Here is a 27,708-nt window from a genome sequence, read left to right as displayed (position 1 = left end):
ACACCTCTAATCGCAAACATCATTGCTAAACTTTTGAGTTTTGAAACAATGTGCAAATAGATAGGAACATTGAGATTTGGGACTGGATCGTTGCTTGTTTCATACCATGAGTTTGAAGAGAAAACTTCATGCGGGTTTTGGTGCAGACTACCACCACGAGGACATCAATGGCACTAGTCGCCCCCGATTGCGATAGCTCTTCTGCTCTTAATCGCATTCAGATTCAATGGGGCGGAAAATTTGATTTCGGTCGGTACGGCAGCGCGCTGACACCGGAATTTGCATAATCGCTCCGCTCCACGTCACTTGGACTAATTAAAAATGTACAGCACGCCACCTCCTTGGTGCGTCAATGTTTGATGGGGACGGCGTGTCACTGTCACAGCAGCCGTACTTTTAACCCCCGTGACAGTAACGAAACCCTTTTCACTCGCCACACCACGCGAAAATCGGGCCATAAATAACGTCGCGTGCACTCACAGTCCGTCCCTGCACTTAGCGAGGGCCGGCTGGGGTGTGATGTTGGCGGTTATGGACTTGAGACATGCATCTCGCGAGAACCACGCAGATGATAAAATGTCGACCAGATTAGGCCGTTCGTCCATCTAGGTACTGGGGGTTAATAACGCGAACCGGAGGAATTATGCGATCCTGAGGGTTTGCGATTGTTATGTGTTGATCAAGGAAGAGACTATAGCCCATTACGACGTAATTGTGGGGCGGCTATTGCTTTTTTAACCAAATACCCGGGGTGATAATGGCCTCTGATTACATCGCGCCAACTAGATTAATTCCGCCAACGATCCTTTCACGCCAGGGGTTTTTTCTTTGCAGGTAGAGTAGGAACATTAGCGACAGATAAGTTATTTTGACACCTAGCCTAAGCAGCTGTCGACCAAATGTTCAAATAACCCGATGCATGAGTTACAAAAGAATTATAAGGGTTACTTTTGTTGTTAATAGGTAACATACGGAATACTAGTGACATATGGGAAAAATTTAAATTTATTTAGTTTGGGTACATTTAAAATAAATAGTCAACAGTTAGTGATCTGTAAAAGTCGTTGGGAATTACTGAGGTAAGTAAATTGCAGGAAAGTTTTGTGTCTTTTTCCAAAGTAGTTGGCCACATGGGCCATTTCATCTTAATCTATCGTGTAGTGGATGAACTATGTCGACAGCTAGTAGTACTTTTGTTGTAGGTAGAAGGTAATTTTCATGATTCGTTTCCGTTATTTGTGGGAGATTTACGTTAGAGCGGAGGATAAAGCATTTTAACAAATAGGTTCTTGCGAGTATAAGTTAAAAGTTAGTTCAATAATTTTATCAGATGCAGTTAAAGTTTTGAAGTGTTCCATTTAGCTGGGGACGATAAAGGGTTAACATACAAGTGTCGCCTAGCGCGTCGAAGCGTGGACTGTTGTTCCATCGGCCCGGGGCCCTTTGTCATCTTACGAAGTTGTTATCAGCGGCGCTAAGACGGCGCCGAGATCTACCGGCACCTCCGCTTAATTAAACCCGAGAACGACAATACCGCCCCATATCAGATCTCGAGACGACAAAAGACCAAGCAGAACCTATTTATTAAACCGGCAAACTATTATGACGATAAGTTTCCCCGAGACTTGTTGTTATGTTGATGACGCGCTGCTCTGATACTTTGAATTTCAAATTGGTTAGGGGTGGTTCGGTGTTTTTTACGCGGCGACGATTGGAATTACAAAACGGAGCCCTCGCCATTGTCGCTTCTCACTCCTGTTGTAATGGAAAATAACGGCGAGCCCCCGCGATGATGGTCGGTATTAACGCGGGGAGGGCCATATATCAACGGGGGCGATATCGAGATGCACATCGCAGATACGGTGTCGTCACCGTCTTGACTCGCTTTTCGGAGATGATATGTGCGTGTCGCATGGCCGATCGAATGACGACGTAAGGACACTCAACAACGAGTGTGCTCGACGGCGGAAGCATCTCGTTTAGGGACCCATCGGGGAAGCCGATCGAATTATCTCGACACGGTGTCGAACGGTTCCACCAACAACATTAGCCCTTTCGAACAGCTCATTAATGCTCTGCAGGCTAAAAATCACTTCCTCATTGACTCTACGTGCAATCGACTATCACAGATAGGAATGACTTAATTAAACACAGACATTACCCTTCTTATTCATCCACAATTCTCTTACTAAATGTCATCACTCAAGTCACATCGATTCCGACCATAAATGATTTGAGCAAATGTCTTCAATTTGTGCTAAAAATCTTATTGTTTCAACTTTCCTCGTTTTCTCTTTTAGTTAAACCAGAAGTGATGACCACTGCGGTGTTGAAACTCTTGGAAAGTGGTCTATGTTTGGATCATTACAGGACCGTCCGAAGTGAAACATCTTTCGCGTATTCGTTATCGCACCATCTGTAGCACCGCGACGTGTCCCAATGGGACGACTGATAAAAACAAATGACACCGACGACGTCGCCATCCCCGATGGAAATGACTTCGGTTCCGCCGCACTTACTTATTCATTTCACGAAACGAACTTTTAAATTGTGTAATTTAACGAACACGCTCTTTTATTTTCTTCTCTATATCTTGGAGAAGGAGGAGAAGAAAGCACACTCCGTGTTACATTTCATTTCGTCGCCGTTAGACAAAGCAGGACTTGTGTGCCCTGCCTGCCTCGTCGAGGGGAATAAATCGGCGACTTTAATTAAGATATTGGGCAGCCAAGAGATATATTCTTTTGTTTCGGCGGAACCGGAGAACGATTCATCATGGGGACCGGGCACGCTATCGCTAATGAACATTTTAAATTTGCAACGGCGGAGGAGATAACTCGGCTTTTATCGAAACTCCAGGTTCCCCCAAGCGATGCATCTTTGGAGGTGACCACGCAACATTAAATGCAATCGCTCCTAACCCGTTTGAATAAGCATTGTAAAGAGGGATTTAGATTCATAAATGATAGGACAATGTGAAAGCTCGTAAAAAGCAAAGGAAATTTGATTTGGTGCATGCAATTTAGAGAATGTCGGATTGAAATGGCAAGAATTAAGGACGGCGTTGAAATTGCCCGTGTGGTCATTGTCAGTGGCAAAAAGTATGTCTACGCTGGCGGTATTGTCGATTGGGCGATTTTTTGCGGTGCGCAAATGGTCAATCGTGCGATTTGTGCTGATTATAATTAATTGTGCTAGAACATGCGATCGTTGCGAAAATAATTCGAATGAATGCAGTGCGGTTTGTCGAGTACGCCGCCACACAAATTGCTCGAAACTATTCCGCAACGGTCGGTGGTGCTGGCAATTTAAAATTTGTAAAAGCGCAGTCGTAAATAATAGCGGAGGCATGTTTCGCGGTTGCACGGCATGTCGTTTGTTTAATTCGAATAGGATCTCCGGTTCGCTTTTGTGTGTCGGGAGGGATTATTTGGGAACGGAACTTGCGGAAATATCGAGACAAAAGTTGACGAGGCGGAAAGAACGAAAGCCGAATGGAAGTCTTGTGGAGGAGCGCCGAAGCGTGCATGCTGAATTTGGAAGAGGAGAAGCGTCGAAACCATTATAGCGTTATGGTATTACCTCACCCACTGTTTAACACTCTCAAGAAAGCCCTCTTCTTAACTCGCAATACCTCCAAATAGATAATTATGAGGCCCGCTCGCTCCCATTCACTTTGCATAATTACTTGAAAAAGTTTCGGCCGCGACCCCACAAACCTTCGTTCCAAATCCAGAAACAAGAAATTAAGTTGCGCCCTCCTCTCCATTTACTTTTCCAATATTCGCAAATTTTCTTTCTTTCCAGCTAAAATTTATGATGCTCTCAGAGAATACAAGACGAGACATAGCTGAACAGAGCTAGTCTTTTAATGATAAAACATTGCCAAGGCCATCACGGAATTTGGTCCATATACAACATAGCCAAAGGGGTTTTGTCGGAACATGAAACTTATAAATTCATTGTGTCTTGTTAGCTGCTTTCTAAGGAGTTAGACGTTCTGAAACTTTCTTGTACGAAAAACACAAATACTTTAAATCTCGTGTTTTCAGAGAAGCAGCAAAAGCGAACAAAATTTTTGGGTAGTTTGTAATTTATTTAGGGGTAGAATCGGGTAAGAGTTATCCAGGCTAGCGCTTGTAAAGTGGGGGCGTTTGGGAGGGTTTCGTGAGTAATATCGTTTGTAAAATGATAAGTAATTCAATCCGTCTAGCTCCCCCGTCTGATAGAATATGTGTATGCGGCATTGCGTGCGTTTATTTTTATCCAAAGGGTGTTTGGTGATAAGACCCCCGACAAGAGTGTATGTAAGTGAATAGACCGCTCCATCTAATATAAATATTCCACAAAAAGACAAATAAACAGGCCTTAATAGTCAAAGGTTTCTGTGTAATGTTTGATTTATGTCGACCGCAAGTGGTTGCTTTAACCACCAGCACCCTTACCACAACGACTCATAAAAGATTCACACTTTTCTTTCAATTTGATGGGAAACGCGCTTGCTTCGCGACACACATCTGTTGTGGATGTTGCGTGTTGCTGCACTTAATAGACCCATGTGGCCTTGTAGTACTTTGGAGACCTCCCGAATGCTGAAAAATGGATCAAACTTTAAGAGGAGAACCCGTCAGACATCTCGGAATTTATGATTATTTATGGTTGAAGTTGATGAAATAGCAACGAAAAATCGAACGATAAGGATGGATTCTGGATAAGGAGAGCAAAAGGGTTATCTCGTACACCGTTTTTCTATCGAAAATTCGGATAAAATCCAAGAAACGTTCTAATGGTGGTAGGTCGTTTGTCATTGATTTGACGGATTATGCTAATTGAATGGTCGGTGACAAGTGCGCCGACAACACTTTTAAAATAAATCCTAGTACTCTAAATTGAGTGAAGACGATGATTGGGCGAGCCGTACAAGGGATGTTTTCGTGCCATGATGAAAGTTGTTTTCCATTCCATTCCGTAAGCTATTAGCGGAGTCAGAGCGAAGAAAGATGCGCTGTTCTATTTAAACAACTTCCATTAAGGAGACGGGGAGGGTCGGGCCTGGAGAGATAAACCCCGACGCGGCCTCCATAAATAGAAATATCATCCTCCATCCATCCCCCAAAAACATTTTTAATGATTACATTCCGATTCGGACGCAACATTAGTTATGGTGACACGTCGACGGGACGCCCCAATAAATACAGATTTGTGCGTCTGATATACGTTTGGGGTATTGGCGTTGCATTACTGCATAGCAGAGGTGCCGTGTTTAACACAATTACACGTTGTGGTGACATTAGTTTAATTCAGTGCCGACTAATGAAAGTTTACGAGCTGGCCACGTGAGCACGCCGACGACGACGTCGTCGTTTTATTGCGCGTTCACTTCACCCGTTCAACGTTTACTGCCGGTTAGTTAGCGAAAAAGTTATGTATGTATGCATGCATCATGTGTTTAAACGGCACACTTTCGTTAAATGCCCCGTTTTTTGTACTTTTGATTTACTGTCTTCATGCACACGCGTTAGTCGCCGCAATTTCGAAATCGTCCAAAGACTTTAAGCCGCGAGAGAAAATTGCGAATTTTGCATAACGAATTAATTTAAAATTCGTTCGTGTGCGGATTATTAGGGTCAGAATTTATGCTTTGCCTATGAACGTGCAATTACCTGACATCTTAAACAATTACAGCCGGCCCTGATAGCGTTAAAGACCGGCAGGTTGATCGTTTTAGCTCTTTTGCGTTGGTAATATGCAAGTTTAATGGAAGGGTTGGTACAGCTGATGATCGCACATGTTTTCAGGCCTGGTTTTTTATCGTTTCGGTGGATCTGGCCACCGGTAATGTCCATTTAACGACGCACTGCCTGCCTATTAATGGCCAGTTGTAATTTCGTGTAAAGGCAAATGAACAATTATTGATTTAGTCATTAGCGCGGCGTTATCGCCACTAATACCGACGAGAAGAAGCGCAAACTCTTCATTAGCGTCCGGCTTTCAATTATGTAAGTAGTTTTATTATTAAGTGAATGTTTCATTAGCCCCTATGGCCAGCAGTATCGATTTAAAATTACAGAAAATTATTGACTATGACTAAATGAGAAATTTACCTGGATCCGAGGCGTCGAGACTTTGCTGGGATGCGGGTGCTTGAGATAGAGGTCCAGGTGTTCCCGGTGACCTCACGTCGTCATTCACCGGGCCTCCGTACGATAACGACGACGACGGCGGCCTCTGTAATCAGAAACAATACTTGGGCATAAATGATGATATCTTATCACTTGACTGCGAAAAGATCTACAATCTACTCAACAAGAGCAATAACGATTAGGGTGCCAGTGTCAAAAGAATGCATAATTAAGACAAACCCCAACGCGAAAACTCACTCAAGCCAGATAAATAAATTTTATTTCCACAAAAAGTTAACTCTTACGAAAACTATTAAAATTTAATGATAAGATTCTATTGATTCTAGCAGAATCATAATTCTAAAAAAATATAGGTAATTGTAGAACAGAGTTAGCCCAAGCTACTACATTTGATTCGAAATACGATAAAATGCGTGATACGAAAATTTTTAAGAATTCAGGTTTGAGGCAATTTTATATGCTGAAAAGAAAACTATCGAACATTTATCGAATCTATTTGCTAGTCTTGGTGTAATGTCCTGAGTTTGTATGCACCAAGTGGTGATAAGTATCGGTATGTAAATAGTAGGTATGTATCGATGGTTGACTTTACATGCCTTCAGCCCCAATCGTGGCCGTTTAAAGCTAGGTTTATAGAAACGTAAACTTGTTTGACATCTTGGCAATTTATGGCTACAGCGTCAACAGTGTGTAATAACAATAGCGGCGTACTAAATGTAAATTGGTAATGACACCGTCTTAAAACTGGCTCTTGTGGTCGTCGTTCGTCTATTTGCATCGTAATCGGGCGGCTAGTTAGGATCACATATACACCACGTTATTTCTAGTGCATATGTCGATAACCGGAAGAAGGAAACGTCGGTTCCGGTCCACTTGGCAGGGGTGTGTACTTAGAACTACATAGCGATAACTCGTTGTCGCGTTCCGTGCTTTTTTCTTCACCCCCTTATTTAATAAAACACACATAAAGGTGCGCTACCGTCTAATTGATATCCCAACTGGTCCGATTAATGAACCATGCGAAATTGGTGCTAGTTTTTACAACTTCCCTAATTTAATGAGGCGGTTACAACAATGCAGACTATTTCGATTTTACGATGATGTGAGCGGACGGTTGCAGATGTGACGCCGCTGGGGACGGCATGCCGCCACTTTCTCCATCAAATTCGATAAGTTGATGCGTGGTTGTCGTGCAACCAGCAGATAAATAATATAGAGATGCGGGGTACAGAACGAGTCGGGATGCGGCGGTTCGGTCCCCCGGGTAGACCAAACATGACACTTCACTTTCGACTGAGGGGACCACACCATGCAAAAAATATGGAAACACGACACCTTTGACGAGATGGGAAGCTGGGAGCCAAGTCGATCATTGCGTCTGCAAGCTCCAGAGCCAGACAAGGTCGTGGGGACGCACCCTCGTGCAACCGTTTCGTCATTCTCGAGATGAACACTCAGGGATATGACGCAGATGAAGAGTGGATGGTTTCAAAAATTCATCGCACGAAAAAAAAATTCTTCAAAAAATATCGGTCTTTGAGTGTGCTAGGCAGATTACATTTTCTTATACTTTTTTGTAAAAACCACTCAACAAATAAATATTTAGTTTTCATTCTAAAGCATTTTTTTATCTTGTATTAAAAATAAAGGCCAATCATTAAAACCTAATTAATTTTATAAGTATCAAAATTTGCACTTTCTTTTGGCGACTTGCTGTAGCTATATTTTTTGATGGCATATACGTGCTAGTGAAAGAAGGAAAATTACCGTTTGGGGATTTATAATTTTTGATGTGGCCGAGTAAGAATGACGTCGGACGTGAGGAATCTAATTTTATTCGGTAGTAACGTTTAGGGCGGTTATCCTTAGGAAGGCACAGAACACAAAAGAAAGTCAAGACCACCGTTAAAGTAAAAAGCGTAATAATGGGCGTAAAGCAGCGTTTTGTTTTTAGTCAATTTGACAACACAATTAACTCGTAAAATAAATGCGAAATCTGCTACAGAGTATGTCTGGTGTACAGTTACGGTTATTGTGCGATCGTAACATTTTTATGGTTCTTATGAAGTGCGGTGTGTCGAAGAGACGTCTGGAGCTTTGAGTTCGCTTCTTCGGTCATCGGGAGTTTGAGCTACCGCGTTGTTTAATGAGTGCCGATAATTACAAAACAACTCCCACACGACGCACTCTCCCTCCTAATAAATATGTTTGCATTTGGCTGACACGTAAACAGGCCTGTTATTATGTCGTCAATTAAAAACATATTATACTTAATTCACGTCGCGGACCCGAGCTGGAGCTGGATGTGGGTCAGTGTCGATGGGCTTCACTTGATTGATTTATGGACACTTGCTAGGGTATCTTGGGCCGCGTGTCGTCGCCAGGTGCCGCGAATACGTCGACCTGTCAATTAAACACTACTTCCGGGCGCAACTACACAAGAATTTCGATTAAACGTGCGGCACCAAAAACGGATAACACAATTAGACTCAATATAAGAATTAAAATGAAGTAAAGATGGACAGGTGGTGCGAGATTCTCACATTGTCAATTATATAATTTGGGTGAGGGCTGCAAAGAGTACCTAAATTTTATATGCGACTAATTTCCACAATGATGCTCTCTAGTTAATTTGATGGTGCTCCGTTTGAAAGCGTCCCTCTCGATTTATATAATTGACTTTTAACTAAATGCTAGAAAATGGATAAGTCATGTATGGGGGACTAGCAACAAATCTAATCTACGCATCAGCCGAATTACGAATTAGCAGTTCCCTTGGGGATGCCGGCAGCTATACGTATTTATCCACCAGCCCTCGCTCTCATGCAAATGCCAATTGGCCACTTTCGGGTTAATGTGCGATGCTACATGCAGATTCAATCGCAACCCCATCGCGTCAACAGCATTTGGCGTCTTGATCCGATTTCGCCGTTAAACACCCGACTTGCATCAGGGTCCCGACTCGGCACAGATTTATTTAATTTCCGGATGGTAATGAACGACAACCGGGACTGTTCGAAAATGGTGCGGGTGTTAATTGTGACCGTGATCTGTTCTCGGCCTCGCCATGTGGGACGACTAATGAAATCACCGCCGTCCACAACTGTCTCTAACAACGTTACCAACTTCCGATTGTCCTCCCAAATCAGATTTGTCCTGCTTTAGTCAAACGAAATACGTTTATCTGTAACGCATTAACCGGACTCGATGCGTTTTTGCAAGCAAAATCATTGGTTATTCCGGACATGACTCGATTATTCTGTTTACAAACAGCGCTCGGCCGTGTCGAGCATAAGAACCGCGCCAGCAGTCGACTCGAAGAAGCAAAATCGCGATTGCAACGATTCGACACACGCCATCTGGACATTTACGATTGTTTGCAGTTGCATTGCACCAATAGTATCCTCGATACGACAACATGGCGAAAGAATCGGTGGTTGTAGAGCAGAGGACGCCGACCTTGCCTGTCAAACTATGACTGATGACATCAACTCCATATGGTAATTGAATCAGCTGAACGATAGACGCACATGTAAACTACGATTCCGGTGCATCTCCAGCAGGATATAAAGCACACAAAGACATATACTTTCCCCGAGCAAAAAGGTCAACTCCTGTAGTGAACGTCAGCAGCAGAAGACGCCCCGCTGAGAAGATTCCAAGCGAAATTGCAAAATTCCTGGTGCTAGTTCTTGCCAGAAATTATTCTTTGTCGACAGCAAAATCAATTTAGTTGAGGCACTCGTTATGCGTTCCAATTTGATGCACAATTAAATACTCGTAAATATACAAATAAAAACCGATGTTTTAACTTTGATTAAGATTTGCGAAGGGTAAAAACCCTTTTTGTTGGTCATGAAAGGGATTGTCGTCAGGCCACAACATCGGTTATTTAACGTTGGCTTTTGGAGGAGCGTGCAGAAGTAAGTTGAATGAGTGCGCGATGCAATGGGGGAGTACAAACAAATAATAACCACCACCAAATTGCGAACATCTGGCAGTGACGTTCAAACAAAAACAACGTGCGGTGGCCGGCCAAAGCTCGCCTGCTGAAGACATCTCTCCTTGACAGGAACGAACGCACGCACACGCACGCACTCCCTTCCCGAAGGGTGTAACACAGCCGTCGAGCCGCCGGCTCGCTGATCTCGTGAGTATACCTTGATTTCAATAGGACGTATCGGGTTACGACTGTTTCCTCTTTGTGTAGGACATGTCTCTACCCGGCTGGTCTTATCGCAGACTGCAGGATAATTAAATTTGTCGCAGTGATTTATTGGCGGCGAGCCGGGTTTCTCGCGACAGCGTCGCGGCGCTTCGTATCTCGATTTGGTCTTATCTTGATATACGGCTCCCTTGAACCGAACAGGTATTTGGCGACACCTGCATAATAATCGATCGCAATATCAGTGGTCCGTCATCACGGTCCATTAAGGGCGAAGTCGTCGGGCTAATGGGCCGTTACTCGATGGAGCAAACAATAACCATCCGTTCTGCTTAGGAGAGATTGATTCCGGCGGGTGGGAAGAGAAGAACGCCGTCCGTTCGGTCCGCGCGCACTATTTCATTTTAATGGTCCCCGCGGCCCTGGATTCCATTAAACTGTTTCTCGTGCGAAGTTTACTTTTGCCACTGGGACCATTAGTTTGATGCAGCAGGAAACAATCCTGCCAAGGACCGGGATTGATAGATGGACCCGACGCCGTCTCGGCCTCTTCCTTCTGCTGGCTCGGCAACACATAACTCAGTCGGGTCGTGGCCATTTGCCGCGAAAACACCCCCAGCAGCATTGATCGACCGAGAAAAATTCCTCCTAGATGTATGTATTTGACAGGAACAGCAGCTGTATCAGGTTTCGGCCGCATAATAAATTGAACAAATCCACCTGTTTGCGAAAGGGAAACTCTTTGGGCGATTACAAGCCATCAGTGTCTCCTGAATTAGGCCGTTTCGAGGGAATCGCTTCCCGCTCTCGCTCTCGAATCGCAGCTCTGCGTTTTACAAGCTATTTGAAGTCAATAAAATGATAATGCCCCAATAAAAGCGGCGCGTAGAGCATCGCACGGGGACGCCTTCCTCCGTCTAAGTGATTCCGAGACGATGCAAATTGTATCAGGAAGGAAAGGAAACGGCGATACGGGAGACGCTATACTGCTTGTGGCGGGAATTTGCAGATGCCGTCAAAACTGCCGTGCTCTTCGACCGATGATACACGCTTGATCGTTGCCCTTGCACTATAAATACCGCGTTAATTATACCCCGCTCAGACGACAACCGTGCTCATGAGACGTTATTGGCAGCACGGTGCCATCCGTGCTATGAAGTATTCTCATTTTGAGCGCCTTCCAAACCACAACCTGGCTTTCACTCACCAGCCGCATACCGTACATTCGCTATTTTTACACCCTCAGCGGCGCGACACTCTTTTGCTTCGTCACACCTCAAACAAAACAATCTAACCCGTCCTTCGACATATCGGTTCCTTGAAATCAAATCTCACATCTTAATTGTCTTACATGATGGAACAAAACGCGATTCATCCCATAACGGAGAAACAAAAAGATATTGTTTCACTCGCCCCGCCTCTGAACAATCTGAGAATAGTCGAAGTGGAGACGCAATTCGGATAGTTGCTGTCAGGGAGTTCTCAGCACCGAAATTCGACAACTCTGAAATTTCCAAAGTCGATAAGCATCTGGTGGAGCGACACCGAGACGCCACATTTCTCATCCGTGTTGTTCACGATGATTTTATTTTGTCGGTCTGATACTCCCCGCGGTTCGCTCCGGTCACAGGTAGTCCAAAAGGAATCGAACAACACTGTAGCGATTTATTCAAGTCGAAAAGAAGCCGATTGTAGACCACAACGCGGGGGGGACTTGTAACTCGATCCCTCGTTCGCATCGACGATGCGTCAGTCTAAATTGACACCAATTACCAGCAAAACTCCCTGCTTTGAGCTCCCCCTGCTTTCGCAAACAGCATCACGAAAATGAGCTAATACACTCAGTGGCGGTCCCCTGCCGTCGCCGCCCGACGTCGATCAAATGGACGAACATCTTCGACCTCTTCGCGGAATTGCCGCCGATTTTGATTAAAAAAATGGGTACTTACGACATCCGGCGTACTCGCACCGTCCGTGTGTGATGTCGAATCCGCATTACTCCTAGCACCACCATCTCCATTCGTCGATCCCGTCAATTCGGGAGGTTTTCCTCCGTCCCTCTCGTCTATCACCAAGTCGATGGGCATTTTGCCTTTCAGACAACTGATATACCGATGGCAGAAATTATCACACAACTCATGGACCTGCAACACAAAGAACAATCAGCTTCGGACTCGACGCGGATTTACATATCGCAAAAAAGCCGGTCAAGAATAACGGCTGGGCACCACATCGTATGAAAGCGAGATGAAACTGATTTGCATAGCGAGACGAGTGGCCTTCGAGCGTGCTTTGCTTCTTTTCCAAAAACCGTTCCGAAAGAGCGAACACACACCACTAATTCAGAATGCGTTTGTTAATAAACGCAAGATTAATGGTCTAAACAAAACTTTCCTTCTCTTATACACTCCAGCAACCAGGTATTTTTACTACAGGTATTGCAAATCCCAAAAGGATTCTACTAAAATGAATGATGGCAGAAAAGATTTTATTTCGTCGTTGTTGTTACATTTTACTTTTTTGATACCACAATGATGTTTAAAAAAAGAATAAAGTGTATAACAGAAACACAATGGACGATATTTTTCTCCCTACAACGACCGGTTTCGTTTAGGGTGCAGTGTGTATATGTATGCACAAATACAATAATAATAATGGGATTATGTTTGCTTTTGCATATTCGGACAGCACTTAACTCAAATGGAACGAACATAATGTTGTGATTTGAATGCTCAGTGCCATCTACACGTGCTCGTTGGTGGTATTATACCTATTCTCCATGGAAATCTCAAGACTTGATAATGGGTTTAATATAATGGGCAGGTTTTTTCGTGTTGCCCAATGGGCATAGAGCGAACGTTATGATTTTGTTGGTCGGTAAAGTTAGGTGTCCAGAGGCACATTTCCTTATCGGTCCACCGAGATAAGTCGGGTCCGAAGTTCCTAAAAACGTGTTCGTCCCATATACTCTTAATGACATAGAATAAGGCCGTAAATTAGAATCCGCTGTACATAGATTAGATATGGGTTGTATACAGAGGGATGCCTCGGGGACCCACCTCGCTTCACTCGTTTGCATTCGTCCGCGTTTCAAGATGGCCGGCAAAGACGTCGTCTGTCTGGGGTAACCGGTTATGTGCATTTACCTTGCAACAAGATTATAATATCGCAACGCTGCGAGAGAGATGGACCGCTCGATAGTGTCCCCTTTTAGCAATTTAAATGCGGCTGCGAATGCAAAGCGATGCGCGATGGCCATCCGGTTGATCGGACCGCATTCTGCCGCGCGCAATTTCCATATTTTTACATGTCGGTGTTTTAATACGGAGAATCTGAGACGGGCCCCCAGGAGACGGACTCCGATGTGTAACCCGACCGGTGCATTGTGACGATGTCGCAGCCTGTGTTATCGATCTAGCGACGGCCTCAACGAGTCTAATTAGCGACGACGTCGTTACGATCGTTAAATTGCTGTCGGAGAAGACACCCACATTTTAAAAATTTACCCGCAAACGCACCAATCGCAAACTAGAACTCAACTCCAGACTCATTCATTATTTCTACCACTAATAAACTATTATTTCTCGCAATAATCCATTTAAAAATCCACACCAACGAAACCAAATAAGGAAAGTAGAATTAGAGTCAGCTGCCCAGCTATGCTTTAAATTAAAAGACTATTTCTTATTATGCATATACCTATATTCTTAAAGAATTTTAATCCCATCATGAGAAAAACTCACCTTTATTTCATTATACTGTAATACTTCTCTTTAACAGAATTTAGTCCATAAATTTAGATTATAATCATACAACGAGAAATTTTTTGGAAAGGTCAGTTAAGGAATTCAACTTCTATCAATGCTGGTTTATTTCATTGTTTTACATTATACGATTTTTGAAACATGAATGCATGAATTTTAAATAGTCATGTATTACAAGACTTCTTTTACCACAAGAATGATAATCTGTTCTATGTTTTCCTAATTTGAAATACGTGGAAACTTCTTTATGAAATGAAGATAAGTTATTCTACAAGTATTCTAGATGTATCTATGCAATCAATGTAAGGTACGTATATTTTTGTGTAAATAATTAAAGGAATATATTTGTTTATTATTTAAATATATTTAGCCTAGTATCTTCTCAATGAAAACAATATTTTACAGTTTATATAGTCCATTATTTAAAAATGATCATTGATCAATAAAAAGTACCTGTCAGACAATATCAGCTTCAGTCAATGATATTAACTTTATGAGTATTGATAACGACTTTTGAATAGAATATGAAATACCATCATTAAATATTATGAAAACACCACATGCGAGTTCATAAATATCAATTTAAAATAAATCTTTTGCTGGAGTTTTTTATTATTTTATCTCAAATAAATTTCTTACCAGACATCACCATTTTTATTATTTCCTACAGTGAGTGTTTTTTATGGTAATATGCGTAGTTAAACGATAAGGATGAGCTTTCTACGTAGTAGCTCTTAGTGTTTTTCTACAACTCCAAACGATTAACATAAATTGCAAGTTGCAATAATTTTGTCCACAAGAGATATGAAAATGTATACATTGTGTTAATTAAATTATTCAATTAAAATTTTTCACGTGACGACTTGCATTACTTGCTTATAAATGTTTCCGGCAATGGTACAAAATGCAAAAACTTTGCCAAGATAAAAAGATATGAATGCATACTGCTTTTACGGCTTTGCAAAGTTTTTATGTTTTACTGATTTTTTTAGATTACAATAAGAGGAAATTTTATTGTCGTTTCATTATGCATCAACTTGTATCTCTAAACTTAATAAAAACTCTACGAAATTCAATAGCAGAACTAAAATGCATTGTTAAGAAGAGCAACTTAATAAAAGTTTATAAGAATTTTAATATCTTTTAAAACTACATGAGAACTAAAGCCACTGTGAGTTGATTAGGTAGGTTGTATGTTTTAGTTATAATTTTGTCTGAGGTATTTCGCTTAACGTTCCTAAAAGTTGTTTGTATCTGTTTCTTTGATCTGTCTAATTGCTATAATAGAGGATGTTTGAGAAAAGCTACTAATTAAAATGTCCATAGCTGGATTGTTATAATTAAATTAAAATTCATTGAACACACACTTTTTTCTATTTCATACATGTTAGTTATCTTCAATCTTTATGTAGCTATCTTAAAAACATGCACGCAGTAAGGCACTATATAATAAATGCTAAAAACTAGTTCGACTAAAGTGCTTTAATGATTTTGGTTGAAAAATTGCTATATTGTCAGATGCTCGTATTGAGGTAATGATATCTTTTGTCAATGATCAAGAAAACTTACCTTTTCCAATTCTAAAAGATGAAACCGAAGTACTTGTATAGCCTGGACCATCTGAAACAAAAAAGGGCGTGAATGAACGAGCAGATGATTACAGCTACTTGTAACAACGAAGAACGTCGGAGTTTCATTGTATAAATCAGTGCCTTCCGGTACGAATTAGCGTTTTTTATCTGGTGGGTGTAGGTGAGTGATCACAATGGTCGGACGGTTCACAAAACAGAAAATTGGCTGTAATGGCCGGAATCGTGCATCTTTGTGAGCAGAGTGGTGTGGCTCTCATGACAATTTCACAGATGTTAAAGTATCGGGTACCGCGTTGCGATTTCGCGGACCACCCGCGCGGTGGCGTGGCGGGCCATAGGTCAAATAAACGTTTGCCGTAACCCTGTAGTTGACGGCTGTTTCGACCTGTTAAAAATTAGATTTGTTGCGTGTGGTACTCGGCTCCACGGAACGTTATCGCACACTCCACTGGATGCACAACAATACGCTCTTAAACGGAACATTAACACCAAACACTCGTTAAAAACATCACGTGGTCGGACTCTTCATAAACAAACCTTGCGTTCCCATAGCGTTGAAATCTACATCGAGGTGCAAATTGCATTCGTTCTCATCGCCTACGAGGCATTTTCTTCTTCAATCAAGCATCGCACTTGTCACAAACTTAATTGCAAGCCTATTTTATTTAAATAACAAGCTACGACTGGATGCGTGGAAAAATGGTAATTGATCCATTTCGACGTTTTCAACTCATATATTTCGCACGGCTCTTGATAATTTAATGGTAAGCTGTCGGCGGTGCTATTTCCTTTATAATAAATACGTGCGAGAGAGCTAATTCGTCAATAACGTTGATTTACAGTCAATAAATTCAAAGTTCCCGCCCGCTGCCCGCGTTACACCAACATAACTCACCGTTAACTACAGACGGTAATCGCTCATATTCGGGTGTAAACAAGGGGCGGCTGGTAATCTTATGACGTTGTAATTCAACCCCGCATTACATCGACTAATATCGTTACTAACTGAATTTAATTACGAAGCGCTGGTGCAACCCTTCCTGCATTAAAAATAATTTAAAGTGCGCGCAGTTGTTCTCGCGGGAACCATCATAAATCACCTAACCGTCCTCCGGTAGCCCTTTTTCTTCACCTACAGATAATTAAAATCGAAAATAACCCACTCCGTCGACACCGACCATGCCAAAATCCATGTAGGACCTACTGGCAATTAAAATCCGTCATAACCTACGATGTTCTGTGTATAATCACGGACCATGGCCATACTCATCATGCTGGTCAGTAGAAGAGACGTTAAGTTAAATAAACGAATTCGTCAAAGTCTCAACAAAGCAACGTTTATATTTTGTGGATGGCCCCGTCTTGATCCCTTTTTTCTTTTTTGGGCAACCTTTCCGTTCCAACAACGCAGCTCGCTCTGTTCTAGAGGTAAAAAAGCGACTGGTTCAGATCGTCACGTGTCCTTGTACCATAAACAGCCAACTCGGATGGAAATGTTGCTCGATATCTGATGTAAATATAAATAACATCGACTTGAATATCGGGGGTGGGCATGCAACCATACCAACACACAAAACACACACATACTAAAGCCCACTTTAAAGCCTCTCGAAATTCTCTTGTGTTATATGTTGTAAATTAATTTTACAGTTGGCTCGAATTACCGAAACCATAAATCGGGTACATTGCATGCCTACTTTTTTATCAGCAAATAATGGAGCCTCGATTAGATATGCATGTTACAACTCAACTGAGCACACGAAAGCAATTGGATACTTACTAATGAATCTACCTCGGGATCTGCTATGTAATAGGGCTTTTCTTGTCGGATCTGCAAAAGAAAATCCAATTAGTTTCAACTTCTAAAAAACCAACTAACACATTATTACTGCCGTTACTTTTTTACTCTTTTTGGATACTTGGAACTTGACGAATTTCCAAAAGTTTATGTCACCTAACAAAAAGAGAACAACTTTGTTGTTCAGCTAGTAATATAAAAATAAAGTTTATGTATCTATAGGACAAGTTTTGTTGTGTGGATGTATGTATCTTTTCGTATAGAAATGACACTACAACGGGAAGCTTGTCGTTTATTTGTTTAAAATTCAATAATTCCTGGGTTAAAACAAAATTTTTATGAAATTGTTACCGAATGCAAAAAAGTGAAACGTAAAACAGCCACAATTCCAGTAGACCATGTTTCGTAAATTACAGGTAACCGGCAGTTGTTTTAACATCGAAAATGATGGTGGTGTATTTTTATCGAATTTTCCAGCGTTACTGGTAATAGAGATTGTCATTTCGACTAGCGAAAAAGCTGTGATTGGGGCATTGTTTAGCGGGCGTTACGTCAGCTGGGTGCAAATGGGTATAATCTGGACGACAACTGAAATTACATGGGTCCTTTTTGGTTATTAAGTTGTCGTCATGGCCGCCTGCATGGTCTAGCTGCAACACCTTTTCCAACAACACAACGATCGGCTCCGAACCAACCAAGAAAATAGCTATAATTATAATAAAAACTGGATAAAAAGCGGTTAGGGCACGTGGACGAGGGGCGGTGCAACCTCCGTCTAATTACATCTTACCATCAGATCCACCTTTATCGATGGTTTTCGATCAAGCTCCCTCACTTTACCGCGTTTTAACCAGTTTTGCCGACGAACATTTTGAATTATTGGCGAAAGTATTGGTAGAGAATCAATTTTATAGCCTGTTAATTATGAGCAGCCGACGACTTTTTTCTAGTGGATTGTTAGCGAGTCGAAGGCAAAAGCGTTGCTAAATATGTAAAGTAGCCATTAATAAATAACGAGCTTTTATAAACAGCAACGTTCAAGCCATGTAACGCAAACATAACGGATGCCTTTGCGTTTTTATGCAATTTTCAATTAGCGGAGCTGTAGCGAATGCCGATTTAAATGGATTGCAATGAATATAAATTTCAATGGCAAACGTTTCCTTGATGATACGCAGCAGAGAGTACCGTAAAACGAGCAAACACAAACAGGTCGTCAATAAGTCTTTTATATTCCGATTACGAGCCTTACAAGTTTCTAGAAACCTCAAATCGATAAAAGTCGAGGAAAAAGAACAGATATCGACGCCCATACTCCGAAACGGTACCATAAGAACGAATTGCATCATGGGAGATGGGAGAAGGCAGAGAAGACAGTTCTGATAACCCTCGAACTGAAAAGATGATAAAAGCGCTGAGATAAATACAGTGAAATGTACATTAGATGTTTTGCTGTCATTAATAGCCTCTTATTAACACTAGCTGACAAATGGAAATGAAATAAATAATGTCATCTGATATAAAAGTCTGCTTTTCGAAACCGATTTGGCGATGAATATAAATGGCTCTCATTGGTGGAAGCGAGCAGAAACTGAGCGAGGATTAAGCTGTGTGTTAGAGGCAGAACGTCGACATGTGGTTTTTCAGGGGTCCGATAAGTACTAGCTCTACTAGCTGAACAGGATTAGATTACACATGCGGTGCAGATGCCTTTAGAAGGGCGAGACGAGGATGTTAACCGTCCGACGGCCGGCTAGCTACACAGCCACAGTTAACATTCGCGTGCGTAATTAGGCCCTTGTGGCAGATGAACCCACCCCGGACCCGGCTGCCATTACATCGCAACTCACGAAAAGTCAGCAACCTCACAATCCTACATCAAGAACAAAACGATTTTCCCGCCAATCTATTACCTCTAATGCAAAGCCCTTTCTTAACAGTAATAAAAAATCCAATAAAATTGTGCGTTCTAATTTTTAAAATTGCATTATAGACTTTAAATGGTTTCCAAAACAGACCCATCACAAGCGACAAAGCAAAATTGGAGTTGGTTTGCGGAAAAGGGCCTTCTGGACAAATTTTTGCACGTAGTCCGATGAAAATCAGTCTGAAATTACGAAAACAGAGATTAAATTAGAATAACGACGCCGTTCGGGTCCACAGCCCGCACTGAAACAATTAATTTAATTAAACGACACAAACAGCATCGTTAAAGAGACAGTTTCTAGTTGGCCTTACAGCATCGTTTTCATCTGTTTAAAGAGTGAATGGAGGGTCATATGCATTGCGACATATGGTATGGTACAGTTCGTGATTTTTGCATTAGAAATCCAGTGGTGCGTAGCAGCGACCCATTGTGTGAAGGTTGTAGCTGCTCACTTCGCAGCCGTGCCCTCAGGCCACCAGAAGACCCTCATGCTCTTCCCAACTTCGTCCCGGGGGGCACCATACAACAATTATAGAGGTACGAGTGCCAGACAAACAAGCAGTGGTGAAACAAATTTCAAAAAACCAGTCTTAGGGGGTTACAAACAGAAACACTTTCCCCCGAAAGTTTTTATTTTTAATATTTTTGAAACAAATATATAACATTTCATGGGCTTTTTAGATAAGTAATTTATCGCAAGAGGACAATTGAAGACAAAGTGCTCAGATATGTATCTAAATCTTTAATTTTAATAACACCTTTGACAATTTTCCAGAAAAACCTAAAATGATGTATGTCAAGTGTTAGTTTATATTCATATATTTTTGTAACAATGAAATAATACTATATAGGTGCCTAATATATGAGTTAAATTTTGTACAAGTTTACTATCATATGTCAACATTTGAACGCTTATAAGAGTGATGCATTATTAGATTTGATAGTGAAAATGCAATGAGCAGTTAGATTGGAATAATCAGATTAAAAATATAAATCCTACATCAATCATAATCTGTCGACGTGCTGCGATTTGTAAAGTTCAAAACGTATTGAAAATCAGAGTCACATAACACCAGGGATTATTATCGTAACAAAGATTTAAGTAAACATTTATTTGTTTTTAAATCTTTGTTTTCCAAAATTCATTTATCCGAATTCAATCAATATGTAATTTTTTTTCCAATGGAGATTACATGATTCTCTACATAGTTCTTTAGTTGCAGAATTTTTTCGTAAGTCTTAATGAATCTAATGACTTTAATAAATAGCGACAGCATTTATAACAGTAGAAATATGTTTAAAAACTGATACGCTTTTAGTTGAGTAATTACCACCTACCAAACACAAAACGCCAAAAATTTTACGATTCTAGTTTGTATACGGTTTAAAAATCTTTTTAGTTCCGGTTTAAACAATTTGATAGTTTGTAGAAATTAGAACCTTTTGTCCGAACGGTTGTGGGCAAAAACGTGTCCTTGCATTTTTGGTCACAAAGCCATCTTTTGTGAAGGTTCTCGTTTGATTTAAAAGAGCGAGAGAGAGAAAAATGAACAGAAAGGGTAGTGTTGAGGCAATTTTCGAGTTTCTTGTTGGATTCCCCGTAGCGAACCAAGTAATACTACGAAGTCGACTGCCCTTCGGTCAAAATCACCTGCCGTTTACAATGCGGCAATAATTTATTGTGGGCTTGTAAAATAATTTATGCCCCGTCTGTAAATAACTACGCAAGATATATTTATGGCTGGAGAATCGTCCTTCTCGACAAGAGCCGAACTCGCTATTTTTACGACGGGCAACTCATGTCAATTGTTTTCGTTTAAAGCCCTACTAATAGCTTTTTCTCGCTGCTGATTTTTGATGGAATTCCTAAAAGAGCAGACACATGCCCGAGCCTTTCGGCTATTTTTAAAAGATGTTTACTTATCGACACAGTTGTCTTCCTACACGTTGTTAACAGTTTAGTGTAAAAGGCAATAATTTCCTTGACAGATGTCATTATAGGACTATAATTAGGACTATGAGTTTTATGGCCCCGAAATGGCAAATTGTTCTTCTTTCCTCGTACGAATCTGCAACGAATTATAAATGCTCTCTCGTCATTAAGTCACTCGATAAAACTAATTGGTGTAGAAGCTATTTATACACAAACAAGCGCTCATCTCGACAGCCGACTTGAATTTTAATCGAACAAAATAAACGCCAAATTTAATGGACTACCAAATTGAATTAATTCCACCAGCTTATAATAGACTTTTTATCGGTATGAAAAACATATCGTTGGATACATTTTGACTTGAACGTTGAATCGAATTTAGTATATGCTAATGGTCGGCGAGCATTACTGGACTTCCTGCTAGTAACGGCAATGACAACTGAGATCGGTAAAACCAAGAAGTGCAATTATCCTATTACAGTAAACTGTATATTTAAAGCTGACGGCATTAAATGATATACCAATTAAATTTATGGCTTGTGCAGCTTCTTATTTCCATTCGAACTGCAGGCAATTTGTAGCGTAGTGGAGCTGTGTAAAAAGTGCAGTAATCATTCCCAGAAAACAATTGTTGATTAGTGATATCCTATAATTAAAGAGTCTTCGGTCGGTTTAGCACTAGAAGAGTGAAAGAACTGCGAGGAATGTCTTAATCCGTGACAATTTAGATTTATAGGTAATTGCGGATTCATAGGCGCGAGCCTGACGTCAGTAGTGATATGTAGGTCAAACCGTGTCAAAATAATATAGAAAAAAGCGTCGTCGGTGGAATTTTCCGGCATGTTGTTAATTATTTTTTAATCGTTGGCGTTGTTGGAAGAAAGGGCAACGCCGGAGCTGGCAACAAGGCCCTATTCTATCAGCGAGCACAGGATGTGGATGCAGGTACACAGGTGAGCCGGAATGAATAGAATGCAGGCAAACTCCTTTTGTTAAGAGCCCGGAGACTAAACTGGATCGCCTTTGAAGAACGCTTCGCATGTATGCCTCGGCGAAGAAAGAACCCCGCCATTGTGTCTGACGAGATTTTGTGTAATTCGTCCCGGTACGGTTCTGCTCCCAGCGACTAATTAAATCAATTATTTCTAGTGGATTTCCGATAAAAGTTGTTTTTTTGGGGTTGGAGAGTGGGTGTTTTCGATGGCAAATTAAAACCACATGTGTGCGAGCATTCTGTCGCTCCGGCACTCTGCATATATTTGCTGGCATTAATTTATATCCAGTTAACGTGCCAACATTTTCAGGCGATCATTCTAGTGCCACAACCAAGATTAAGAAACGTCGTTAGAGGAGCACTCGAACTCGCCGAGATTATAATAAATCGGGGGAAACTTGGCGATCTTGTTGCTATTCAGGGGCGAGATCGTCGTAATCGCACCAAATAGAATTAAAAATTCGCGATTCCACGCTTCAACTTTGCCACTCCTACTTTGGTATTTATGCAGATAAGTGCGACGTACGGTGGCAATAACAGTTTCAATTTATCCTATTTTAAATAAAGAGGCATTATGTTGTAAAGTGAATAATCCGCTATTGTCGTTAAAATCTCGACTAATAAAACACGTAGCTACTGTTGATACTATTCATTCTTTGATGCACAATTATAACTCTGCTCAACTGTCAGGCATGAAATTGAAGAAGTTGAAAAAAGAGAATCCTCGTATTCAAATACAAATAACGATAAAAATCTGATTTGATATTTGGTCGTCTGGAATTTGTTCAGGGAGCAATTTCGAAATCCATAAGATTTCCCTTTCGCGTGCCATTATGGAAATGTAATGGTGGAAGGGTGAGCACTATCGGAAAACGGGGGATTTTGAAAATACATCCGTTACCAACATGTAGCGGATACACGCCCTATTGGCTGCTAGACCAGCTCTCTCATATTCATCCAAAAAACACATTGCAAACGCAAAAACTCACATTTAAATCAACAAATCAATTACGACCGCTGGAATGTTAAAATGTCTTAGATTAACCTGAAAAACCGCTAGTGAGTTTGCAGAAATCACGTCGCCCTTAATTAACAGATAGCAAAAGTTAATGATGCGTGAAAACAGTACGAATAGTGAGTTGAAACGGTTCTAGCATGAAAAAAGTACCGGTCGCGTTTTTCCACCAACATCAATTTAAATATTGCCAACATCATTGCCTGTCGATTATGCTGGGATGATTGCAGCGTCGTCTTCGATGTCTTGGACAGCATCGGTCTGACGCCTGTTCGATGGCTATCATGGAACGCATCCCGTCTTAACCATTTATGGGAACGACCATTGTTCGACCAAACGAGAGAGGAGAAAAGTAAAATGCTGCCGTTACTGCTGCTGTAGCGCGAGGTCGAATAGCTCACACGTCTAAACTGGCATGCCGATCACTTCTTGTTGTCGTTAATTGTCACCTTTTAATTAGTCGGGCCAGTAAATTAGTATCAACGACAGAAGACAAAGATGGACAAAGTAAAAAACTTCCAGTAATGCAAACACTATAATATAATACATTATTAAAAGAATTGTCATACTCGAGGAGACCAAAATGAATATTCATACAAATCAAACTCCACAGTTGATCTTATAATAAGATGAAAGAAACTTGTAAATTGCTGTTTGGCTGGAATCATTGCGGTTTAAATTACTTGCAGACGCGAATCATTTGACTTACAAACTTGCACCAACAGTCATTTAACCTTTGCAATGATGAAGATTTGTGGAGAGTTCTAGTTTTTAATTGTGTGTTTTGTTGTTCAGAAACGACTCTTAAAAAGTAGCTCTTCAAAATATGGTAAGCACTTACTAACATTTCTTGATATATTAACTCAAAGAAATATCTATTGTGGCATTTTTTATCAAAAACAACATATTATATATGGAGTAATTATTAACGAATATGTTAGATCCAAACTGCCTATCAATTTCCTTATTTGTCCCTCTTATTACATCGGAACGTCAAGAAGCAATTAGTTATCACTACAAATTGATCCAAGTGATCTGCATGGAATCTCTTATAACTGGTTTTAGATATTTAAAATATTCAAAATGTTTTGGCAGACTCTTGAATAAAAACATTTCGTCTTTGTTATTCTTGGTCGTCTTCCATGTTTTAAAACAAAATTTTAATTTTGAAAATCGTGAATTACTAAAGGTCGTAGAAATGAAACCATGGCCATGATCTATTACAGAAGAGAATAATGATCAATAATTACTTACGAGTTATACGTATCTCAATCAAACGAAAAATATTGCAGCTATAATTTTGCTAATTGAGTGATAATACGAGTATCCCACGTAAGTAATACAATCAAGAGAAATATTTCCTGAAAGAGATTGAAATGTCAATTAAGTTTATTGCACCGATTATAATATACTTAGGCTTTACGAGCTAATTCTAAGTATTGTAGTCTTTGGACTCTTGTATTCTTTTAGAAAAAAAAGATAAAGTTATTATAAATTTTGCGTGTTTTGTAAGTGAGCTAAAAAAATAATGAATGCAAATCCTGATGTTCGCGCTTCAAAGTGGACAAGCTGATAAAGCAACCAATTTGCATTCACATTAAAAACAAGGTACAACTAATGACAATACAAAATGTTGCAAGTTTAAGGACGTTATCATGGAATTTTCTTGGCAAACCTATTTTCCCGTGCTTGGCTGATCACAGCAATGCGGAAGAGCAAGGGTTGTGGACTGACCCGTTGTCATTTATTATGTCGAAGAATACGATAATTAATGAATTTGAGATTGTCCGTTGCCGCCTCTCACACATGCGACACTCAGCAAATTAATTTGTACTTTTTAATTGTGTCCGGTGCAGGTAATGCGAGTTTATATTGTTCCCTGGTCATTGAAAAGCGACCAACAGTATCAAATTGCCACCCAACTCGTGCGCATTGTATGGTGCAAAACTTTACTGAATTAACAATTAGGCATTATTCATCATCATTATCATAGGCCAGGTAGTACAGCTGATTAGGACTATGAGGGGTTCGGATTATTAAAAACCGGAAACTGCACAACGCACCAAATGTCACACGTCGATAATTGGAACGATGGAAAAAATCGACAGTAGTTGGTGTGTGAATTGTTAACGGGGGCGGTTTTTGGCCGAACATGTGGTCGGTGGAATATCGTTTTACAGCGCTTTCGAATCGAGAAAGAACAACAAAATGCACTTTTTTAACGACGATACCGAAATGGAAATTTTACATTCCGGAGCACACGTTTCTGGCCTGTTGCTAATTATAATATTTAATTTTAATGGAAATTGTACTACAGTATACTACAACATAGGCAGTTTAACTGGATAATGGTTCAGCTGCTATTCGAACCATTAAAACATTTTACATTTCACTCGAATTAACACCTATGACAACACGTTTCTGCATAAATTTATCTTCACGCAATTTTATTTTCGTACCAGCGACTGCATAAATGTAGATGTAATTTTATTTTTCTTTTAATTTGATGGCGCAGGAAGTTATTATTGCTAGAGTCTTATTCAAAATCGCATATAAAAATTGTGCAATTTGTTGCAGTATCTTTGTTTCTTTATTAGTGTGCAGAAATAAAGATCAACAAAAGGTAATTACAAAAAGATTGTTTTTACAGCAATTGAATTCTGAAAGTTTGACTCATGATGGAATCATCACAAATTACATACATGTTGTATAATTGCAGAATAATTGAATTATACAACATCTTCGTACATTTTACAGTACTAGAGAATTTTTTTTATTTAATGATACTCATCAGACCTATTTATATAATAAATTAAAAGTAGATGTATAAAAATTAGATACTTAGTTATTTACTATATGTGTTTTCAAAAAACTATAGGTATAATAATCCTATTTCCTAAAAATCGTAAAAATTATTCATTAATCCATAAAACTAGTTAAACATAGTTTGAATAGTTGCAGTTACTTAAATGCAATATTATGATACTTTAACTATGCATTTATTTTAGTGATTCTAACTCAAAGTTATCAAAAATTTTGTCAGGAATTAGCTGCAAATTATTCAATAAAGATACCACATGGCACATATATGACTTGTAGTATCTGAATTTTGAAGATACTATTTAAATTTATAGGTGCTATTTTAAATTTCAAGGGAATAACTGTAAATTATTACTTCGTAGCTACATAATGAGTTAGGAGAACTTTGTGAAAAATGAAAATATGTTGATGCTTTATTTGGTACATCCACAAACATCATTGAACGTTCAATTTATAATTATAGTTTCCATTATAATGATGAATAGTGGGTAGGTGTTTTTCGTTAATCAGTTTTGTTGGCTGGTGTTGAGTAAATTGGGTTAGTTGCTGTTAAGTGTATTTTGCAATAGTTGTGACTGTAAATTGGCAGTTTTTAACCTTAAGCACGTACAGATAAATCAGAGTCTTTTTTGTTTTTAATTTGTTTGATTAGGCGATAAAGTGGTCGATAAAGTGAACGGGATTAAGATATTGCGAAAATCGTTAGGATTAACACCTGATCAGAAATTCAGTAAATGATTTCGTATCGTTACCTTGTAAAGATATGTCATCGTCATTGAATGACATCATCTGAAAAATGAGTAGATCGTAAACAGGCGCCTTTTAGTCAATCAGATAAATTTTGCAGTACTGTGAACAAGTAGGTGTATCTACATACACATAATGCGTGTTGTTATTTTTTGCAAGCTTGCCAGTTTCCCACCGAGAGACCTCGCCAAAGAATGCGGTACAGAAATATGCAACTAATCGTCCTGTATATACTCTTGTAAAAACGGTCGATTTATAAATTCCCGGTTTAATAATATCACTTGTGTTTATTTACAAGGGGCTAGGTCGTAAATCATTCGTAAAGAGGGAGCCCTTTCTTTTTCCAGGTCTGTCACCTTTCGGTCATTTGAAATTTACGGCTTGCATTGCCTATTTGTATCCTTCCAATTATTTACATATTTCGATAAAAGATATCTTTATGCCCTAGTTTATTACTTTGTTACACTCTTCAACCGCACGGTTGTAGTGTCTCAGAGGCCATTAATATTAGTCACGTATAAAAACTGATTAGTTCCAGGACGTTTTACCATTACCTAAATGATACATATATAATTAATGCGTTATAATCTTTCAATTATTGGGCAGTAAAACGCCAAACGATCCAAACTCCAATCAGAAACGCCAATAACACTAAACCGAGTGAAAAATTCCGGGACGAGTCTTAGTCCGGTGTTGTCGGGCGTCCCATAGCGTCGTGGATTCTCAGGTAACTGAGATTGTTATGCAGATGTCCGAAATTGTCAGTTAGTTTAATCGTTTAGGCCTTAGGTGAAGCGTAAACGCCAGGTA

General features: G+C 40.1%; 1 protein-coding gene across 3 annotated transcripts in view; it reads right to left on the bottom strand.

Annotated features, from left to right (window-relative positions):
- LOC123010624 (homeobox protein homothorax) overlaps nucleotides 1-27,708 on the bottom strand; it is an 84,028-nt gene that overhangs the window by 35,204 nt on the left and 21,116 nt on the right. For all 3 annotated transcript variants that reach the window (XM_044407661.1, XM_044407658.1, XM_044407660.1), the window contains 4 exons: nucleotides 17,445-17,495; nucleotides 15,642-15,692; nucleotides 12,258-12,452; nucleotides 6,105-6,228 (listed from right to left, as the gene is read on the bottom strand). In XM_044407661.1, coding sequence (XP_044263596.1) covers nucleotides 6,105-6,228; nucleotides 12,258-12,452; nucleotides 15,642-15,692; nucleotides 17,445-17,495 — 421 coding nt within the window. The remainder of the gene's footprint in view (nucleotides 1-6,104; nucleotides 6,229-12,257; nucleotides 12,453-15,641; nucleotides 15,693-17,444; nucleotides 17,496-27,708) is intronic.

This window comes from Tribolium madens, unplaced genomic scaffold (genome assembly GCF_015345945.1).
Source record: "Tribolium madens isolate multiple individuals breed KSU strain unplaced genomic scaffold, Tmad_KSU_1.1 Scaffold_91;HRSCAF=231;Tcas5.2_LG7, whole genome shotgun sequence".
Lineage (NCBI taxonomy): Eukaryota > Metazoa > Arthropoda > Insecta > Coleoptera > Tenebrionidae > Tribolium > Tribolium madens.
This window is presented reverse-complemented; position numbering and strand designations above follow the sequence as displayed.